Raw genomic sequence first — 8,744 nt, 5'->3', positions numbered from 1 at the left:
AAGGACAGACAGCATTCATCCCACTTTGGATGGATGCTGAACAAATTTATTAAACCCCCCAAAATATGACTATCCAGAGTTGGGACCAGGAAGCAGAGTTGCAGTCTTACATGCCTCTCTTCTCTCCTCCTGTTACCCGCCCAAAAACCCATCTCCATAGAGAGTGTGTCAGCTCCCAAACAGACAAAAAACAAACTAAAAACCAGCAATAAGCAACTTAAACATAAAAAATCACAATGAAAGAACAATACAGTATTCATATCTGAACCAAAGGGTAAAACTGTGAAATGTGGATTATTAAACACTAGATCTCTCTCTTCCAAGTCTCTGTTAGTACACGACTTAATAATTGATCAACAAATTGACTTACTCTGCCTCACAGAAACCTGGTTGCAGCAGGATGATTATGTTAGTTTCAGTGAGTCAACACCCCAGAGTGACTCTAACTACCAGAAATCTCGAAGCACAGGCCGAGTGTGGCAGCAATTTTTCACACCAGCCTATTAATCAACCAAAGATCAAGAAAGACTTTTAATTCATTTGAAAGCCTGATGCTTAGCCTTGCCCACCCCAGCTGTAAAACTCAGAAACCAGTCTTACTTGTTATCATATATCGTCCACCTGGGCCTTACACAGAGTTTCTCTCTGATTTCTCAGACTTTTTATCTGATTTAGTGCTCAGCTCAGATAAAATAATTATTGTGGGTGATTTTAACATCCATGTAGATGCAAAAAATGACAGCCTCAACATTGCATTTAATCTGTTATTAGACTCAACTGGCTTCTCTCAAAATGTAAAAGAACCCACTCACCATTTTAGTCACACTCTAGATCTTGTTTTAACATATGGCATAGAAACTGAGCATTTAACAGTATTTCTTGAAACCGCTCTCTTGTCTGATCATTTCCTGATAACATTTACATTTACAATAATTGATTACACAGCAGTGGGGAGTAGACTTCATAACAGTAGATGTCTTTCTGAAAGTGCTGTAATTAAATTTAAGAATATTATCCACCCACTGTTATCATCTTCAATGCCCTGTACCAACATAGAGCAGAGCAGCTACCTGAACGCTACTCCAACAGAGGTCGATCATCTTGTTAATAATTTTACCTCCTCACTACGTATGACTCTGGATACTGTAGCTCCTGTGAAAACTAAGGCCTCAAATCAGAAGTACCTGACTCCTTGGTATAATTCACAAACATGTAGCCTGAAGCAGATAACTCGTAAGCTGGAGAGGAAATGGCGTGTCACAAATTTAGAAGATCATCATTTAGCTTGGAGAAATAGTTTATTGCTTCTGACACATGGAAGTGAATTCTTGAAAGGGTAGTTGTTAAACAGCTAAGATTATCTGCAGGGGAATGGCTTATTTGAAGAGTTAGTCAGGTTTCAGAGCTCATCACAGCACACAAACAGCTTTAGTGAAGGTTATAAATGATCTTCTTATGCCTTCTGACAGTCGTCTCTGTGCTTGTCCTGCTAGACCTCAATGCAGCGTTCGATACTGTTGACCATAATATTCTATTAGAGATCGATTAAAACATGCTGTAGGTATTACAGGTACTGCACTGCAGTGGTTTTGAATCATATCTATCTAATAGACTCCAATTTGTTCATGTAAATGGAGAGTCCTCTTCACACGCTGAAGTTAATTATGGGGTTCCACAGGGTTCGGTGCTAGGACCAATTCTGTTTACATTATATGTGCTTCCCTTAGGCAGTACCATCAGAAGACAGTGTACATTTTCACTCCTATACTGATGACACCCAACTCTATCTATCTATGAAGCCAGATAACATACACCAATTAGTTACAATGCAGGAATGTCTTAAAGACATAAAGACCTGGATGGCTGCTAACTTTCTGCTCCTTAACCCTTTAAGACCTACCATAGAACCAAGTCCGCCAGAGCTTATCTTTATATTTTTACATGCTGTAGTGCCATTTGAGGGAGCATTTCAAGTTGCTATACATCAATACAACCGTTATAACCCACATTTTAATAATATGCATGCATTAAGTTCATAGTAACTACATAAATTGCAAAAAAAATGTAATAAACTAAAAAAAAAATGAAAATCTTTTTTTTTTAACATATATTTCTAGTTAGAGAAATATATGTTAAAGTTTTGAGGTTTATCCCTCAAAACTGTAAATACAAAAAAGTTGCACGAAATAGTGTCCAACAACAGGAAATTTATTTTGAGTGTCTTCATAGTTTTATTTTTGAGATACTCCAATTTTTACATACTGCAGGAAAAAGGAAAATAAATATTATAATGCAAATTTGCAAAAAAAACAGCATGTGCATCAAAATAAACTATTTCCAGCAGTGCAATCTGAGTTCTACGCATCCCAGAAACGATACAGAAAAGCATGAGGTCAAACATAACTTAACAAACATAACAGCAGTATAGGCTTATAAGGCCCTGAAGGTGAAAAACGACATTTTCCGCAAAAATGACATCACTTCCGGTTTCAGACAGATAATGGCGGACACGCGATAGTTCGCACTGACATCTATTTCAATGTAGGAAGTGTTATGAACAGCTGATCGGATCGGCAAAGTGTGTTTCTGGAATATTATGTTTTTGTTGCTGCAAGTGCTTTTCATGCAATTTTTGCAAAGCTGTACGTGGAAGGAAACCGTGACCTAGGGCAGTGGTTCCCAAACTTTTTTTGCTGGGCCCCCCTTTGTTTATAAGAAAAATGTTCGCGCGCCCCCCCCCCCTCGCGCGCACGCACGCGCACATCCTCCAACCACACACACCCATATTTTGCTCCATTGTGGTTTATTTCACACCTCAAACATTTAGTAAACAATTAAGCAAATACAAGTAATCTGCAATAAATTACAGGTAGTAAGAAAATAAACTACTAACTCTTTTATGCTACGGCCACACCTACACGGGTATTTTTGAAAACGCAGCTGTTTCGTCCACACGTAAATGGCGTTTCAAATCACCGAAAACGGAGATTTTTTTAAATCACGCAACGTCAAAGGTATGTGCCTTTTTTCACGTCACGCTGTGCGCACGTTATTGTTTACATGAGATGAATTGCAGAATGGCAGATAGAGACAAAATACTGTTAATCTGACTATCTGCAGGTTTTACACGCTTACATACACACACGCAGTTACTGTCCCTCCATTTAGAAAGGCAGAGGCGTCACAGTGTGATTATTTTACATGTAGTTGTTTTTTTTCCTGTGTAATAATGTTCAACATTGCTATCAATACATTTTTCAATCCCTCTGCAAAATGGGTTCAAAAACATAAACAACTGTTGGATGTTGTTTGTCTGTGATTTGAACCGAGGGAACAAATCGTGGCAGGATCAGCCTGATATTATTTGTATCCCACTGTAGCTTTACTGTATAAAGAGCTAACATCTCCAAAATGTCAGGAGTAGTTAGTCATTACAACAAGTGTTTGTGAACTAAAAATCAAGAATGTGGGATACTATTTGTCCGTGATTTGAAGAACCCAGTGCGTGCTCCCGACGAAGGGAAAACCAATTATGCAGGGGAGACCTACCTCGGCACTTGTGCAGGTGAAACCAAGGGAAGATATGCGTCACCATATTTTCTAGTCTTTGGCTTAGAATGAAGTTGGTTTGGAAACATATTCAGCAATGCTTCATCTCCTGATTTGCATTTGTGGAGGCGCCCCATGCTAGCAGTGTCCAAGCGTTTTGTTTTTTTTGTTTTGTTTTGTTTTTTCCTTTTCATGTCGCGCCCCCCCTGCAATGGCTTTGCGCCCCCCCCTAGGGGGCGGGCCCCACACTTTGGGAAGGTCTGACCTAGGGTAAGCTGATGGCATAAGATGTAAGTACAACTCGTCCATTTTTATATGCAAAAAAAATTATTGCGTTAGCTTACGTGGTTCCAGTTCTACAGTGATTTTAAAATAGTTATTGAAAACGGAGCGTGCCCGCTCTGTATGGTTTTAAAGGGTTAATTCAGATAAAACTGAGGTTATTGTACTCTGCCCTGAAAATCTTAGAAATGTGGTATCTCAGCAGATTCTTACTCTGGATGGCATTACCTTGGCCTCCACTAACACTGTGAGGAACCTTGGAGTCATTTTTGACCAGGATATGTCCTTCAACGCACATATTAAACAAATATGTAGGACTGCCTTCTTCCATTTGCGCAACATCTCTAAAATTAGAAATATCCTGTCTCAGAGTGATGCTGAAAAACTAGTTCATGCATTTATTACTTCTAGGCTGGACTAGAAACTCCCTGAAAAGCCTTCAGTTAATCCAAAATGCTGCAGCAAGAGTACTTACAGGGACTAGAAAGAGAGAGCATATTTCTCCTGTATTGGCTTCCCTTCATTGGCTTCCTGTTAAATTCAGAATTGAATTCAAAATCCTGCTCCTCACATACAAGGTCTTAAATAATCAGTCCCCGTTTTATCTTAATGACCTTGTAGTACCATAACACCCCATTAGAGCACTTCGTTCTCACATGGCAGGCTTACTTGTTGTTCCTAGCGTATTTCAAAGTAGAATGGGAGGGAGAGCCTTCAGTTTTCAGGCCCCTCTTCTATGGAACCAGCTTCCAGTTTGGATTCGGGAGACAGACACTATCTCTACTTTTAAGATTAGGCTTAAAACTTTCCTTTTTGCTACAGCATATAGTTAGGGCTGGATCAGGTGAGCCTGAATCCTCCCTTAGTTATGCTGCAATAGGCATAGGCTGCTGGGATGCATTCAGTTTTTCCTTTTCAGTCACCTTTTTCACACACTATGTGTTAATCGACCTCTCTGCATTGAATCATACCTGTTATTAATCTGTCTCTCTTCCACAGCATGTCTTCTTTCCTGTCTTCCTTCTCTCACCCCAATCGGTCGCAGCAGATGGCCGCCCCTCCCTAAGCCTGGTTCTGCCGGAGGTTTCTTCCTGTTAAAAGGGAGTTTTTCCTTCCCACTGTCGCCAAAGTGCGTGCTCATAGGGGGTCATATGATTGTTAGGTTTTTGTCTGTATGTATTATTGTAGAGGAGGTACTGGTCCTTGTGTGTTGGCTTCTGGTAAACTTCAATGTTGAGGTTTCCATTCTCTTCAATGCGCACAGCAAAGTCCAGGAAAGGCAAACAGTTATCCTTTGTGTCTTCCCTGGTGAACTTGATGTTTTTATCCACAGCGTTAATGTGAGCAGTGAAAGTTTCCACTTCTTGTGTTTTGATTTTGACCCAGATGTCGTCTACATATCTGTACCAGTGGCTAGGTACTCTCCCTTTAAAAGAGCCAAGAGCCTTTCTTTCCACTTCCTCCATGTAAAAGTCTACAATAGGTGACACCGGGGAGCCCATGGCACATCCATGTTTTTGTCTGATGACACCCAGTTTGTGCCCCAATGGCTGATGAGAGTCAAACTTTAGATACTGATCTGTATCATAGGTTTACAGTACACATCAGCCTTTAAATGTCCCCCATTACCAATGGAAATCTCAGAGTCTAAGAAGGCTAACATGGCACTTTTTATATCCTCCCTGTTGAATTTGATGTATTGGTCCACCAAGTTCATATAATCCGTGAATTGCGGTACATACTGAGATTTGATTTTCACCTAGGTATCCACCACATACCTGAACCAATGACTTGGTGATTTTCCAGGGTAGGATAATAAAGCCCTCTTTTCCACTTCTTCCATGTACAAGTTGGGGAACCCATGTTTCTGCCTGTGGTACTGACCCTTGTATGTGAAATAGGTGGAATTAAGACACAGTTCCAAAAGCAAACACACCTGGTTGGTGCTGAGAGTGGTCCTGTTGCTGAGGTTGGGGTCATCCTGTAATCTCTTATGGACTACCTCCAACGCTTCAGCGACTCGAACGCATTGAAGAGAGATGTAACATCATGCAAGGCCATTGTTTCACCTGCCTCCATAATGACATCTCTCACCTTCTCAACAAAATCCAAGGTGTTCTGGATGTGGTGTTCAGAGCTGTCTACCAACAGGTTGAAGATTGAAGTCAGAAACTTTGAGATGTTATAGGTGACCAAGTTTATCATACAGACAATTGCTCTTAAAGAAATACCCTATTTGTGTAAACCATTCAGATTTGGTGTAGACTCCCCTGGGTATTGCCTGTGGTATGAGGTCTGGTCAGTAGCATTGTCTTGTTCTAACTAATTGTTCTAACTGATCTCCCAGCCCATTGTTCATTCAGTGGGCTGGTTTCAGTTATTGTGCAAATGTACTGTTTATGTGGTTGGGGGAACCTGCAGTCAGCTGAGACTGAAGAAGTCACTTTGATGAGTGATGAAACATTTCTCCCATTGAAAACACTACGTTCAGATGAACAGAATCAACCTTTTGGGATAGTCTGTACAGACTTTTCCACATCTATAGTATTTTGCCACATTCTATAATAGAAAGAATACATGCTATGTAAAGTTTATTTTTTTAGCTTTCAGCATTTCAGGGTTGAGATCTAGAGTTATACTGGGCTATTGCAGCAAATTTGCTGGAATGCCATGGCATGTGGCATGCTTCATGTTGCATATTATCACAATAAAACTGAACAATTTAAAAAATGAATTAGTATCTGAAACAGAGAAGACATTTTTACTAATTTACAGTGCTGTGCATGCAGTAAATACCTTAAAAGAGGCAATAGGTTTTGATTATTATTTGTTACAGACATATCAAAGTAGGAATATACAAAGGTAAAATAACAGGATATACTCGTTCTCCTTGGCAATAACTATGGCAGTTGAACATGCAACAACTTTTTTAGAACTTTCAGAACTGTAGAGTTCACTGTAGAGTCTCTTGAGTTCTCCATCTATCATTGATGTGGAGCCATCAAGGGGAATGGCTGCTAAGGGAAGATGATGACACCATCTCATAATTTCAGTTTCATATGACCTTTAAATTAATGTTCCACAGTCATCTCTCAGAAAACCAGAACAGGAAACCTGAAAAGAATAAGTCTTATATTTAATAATAACACTCTGATGGCCTCTTAGAAGTGCTCTCTATGGCAGGTAACAACACACTAATTTGTGTGTTTTTGCAACGACCATTGACTGACCGGGTAATGACTGTGCAAATCCTGGTAATAATCTTTCTTTGTATAAACATGTTGCTCATTGTGACCTTTTTTAAAAAGGAATCATTTTACACATCTGCTCGCTACATTTTATTTTTTGTCACATTACTGTCAGACAGCTTTTTGTTAGTCACGACCGACATCCTACTTATCTTAACCAATTTCCGATGTTCATTACAAGTTTGGTTGTGTATAATTATCTGTCTTTTTGTGATTGTGTATTCTATTGTCACACCAGTTACTCTGACAGCAATGACTCTGGAGCGCTATGTGGCCATTTGTATGCCCCTTCGTCATGGACAGCTGTGCTCCACACGCAGCACTATGTATTGTATCCTGATCATTCATGGCCTCAGCTCTGGGCCATGCATTGTTATTATTTCCATGTTCTTTGCTACTGCTTCAGTTAGTCTCTACAAACAATACACAATTTGCACTGTGGAGATGTTTATGCTTTATAGATGGCAGGATCATGCTCGCTCGGCTGTAAGTCAGTTTTATTTCATGACTATGGGCATCACTATTGCATTCTCATATGTTCAAATAATGAAAGTGGCCAAAGCTGCATCAGGAGAGAATAAAAGGTCAACACAAAAAGGACTCAGAACAGTGATCCTTCATGCTTTCCAGCTGCTCCTCTGTCTCTTTCAGCTGTGGACCCCATTCATAGAAAGTGCAGTCCTTCAGATTGATTTCAATTTATTTCTAAATGTCAGATACTTTAACTATGTATTATTTAATCTCGCTCCAAAATGTCTGAGTCCTCTAATCTATGGGCTCAGAGATGAACATTTTTTTCTTGCACTGAAAAATCTTATGTCTGCTTCATCCTATTCAAAACAAACATAATTTGACAAGTTACATCAACAATAAATAATAATATTTATATTTATCAAAGAATAAAGCAAATAACTGGTTGAATGTACAAGAATAACTCTGATTGTATTGATAGCAAGTAATAGTTAACTTTACATAGTTGGAACAAGCAGAAATCTGTAGTTTTGTGTTTTTCTGTCTTATCTGTGTGTTACTAAAACACATTGTTTCTGTCTATTAAGTCACAAACTATTAACTAGGCAAATTTTACACTAAAGTTTTATAGTAAAAGTTAAACAGATAATAGGGTTATTTGATACCGTTTACTGTAGAGTATTTATGCAAAATGTGCCAGAATAAATAGATTAAAAGGTATTGATAACGTTTTCCATACATATATACTCAGATATACTGAGAGGCTAAATAAAGCTAAACTTCTTATTGCATGTGTAAAAAAATATCATAGCTCCTTATCAGCCTAATATAATTATATAATTAATCAATCAGTAATGTGGATTATCTTCAAGTTCATAATAACAATGTTCAGTCATTTATAACTAATGTATTTACTGACTGTACAATGTTAAAGAAATATATTTCATCAAATCTTGACACTGATATTGTTTGCAAAATTTTATTTTTTTTATCAAATGTGTGCTCATCCATGTACTTCCCTAAGTGTATGTGTGCATAAATAATACATACATAGTCACGTCTTCATTGTTTAACCAAATTATAGTTTTTCTTTTAATTGTAACACTTTATTAATGGATTTAATGGGCTAATTTTCTATATTGATACACTACTGTATAACGGAATTGCAATAAAGAAATTACAATGTAAGAAGAT

General features: G+C 38.4%; 1 protein-coding gene across 1 annotated transcript; it reads left to right on the top strand.

Moving 5' to 3' along the window:
• The first annotated feature begins 7,007 nt into the window (after nucleotides 1-7,007).
• On the top strand, nucleotides 7,008-7,928 carry LOC134640655 (odorant receptor 131-2-like). The gene has a single exon (XM_063492564.1). The coding sequence runs from the start codon at nucleotides 7,008-7,010 to the stop codon at nucleotides 7,926-7,928; it is 921 nt and encodes a 306-aa protein (XP_063348634.1).
• Nucleotides 7,929-8,744: the final 816 nt, after the last annotated feature.

Source organism: Pelmatolapia mariae, linkage group LG14 (genome assembly GCF_036321145.2).
Source record: "Pelmatolapia mariae isolate MD_Pm_ZW linkage group LG14, Pm_UMD_F_2, whole genome shotgun sequence".
In the NCBI taxonomy this organism is placed as follows: Eukaryota; Metazoa; Chordata; class Actinopteri; order Cichliformes; family Cichlidae; genus Pelmatolapia; species Pelmatolapia mariae.
This window is presented reverse-complemented; position numbering and strand designations above follow the sequence as displayed.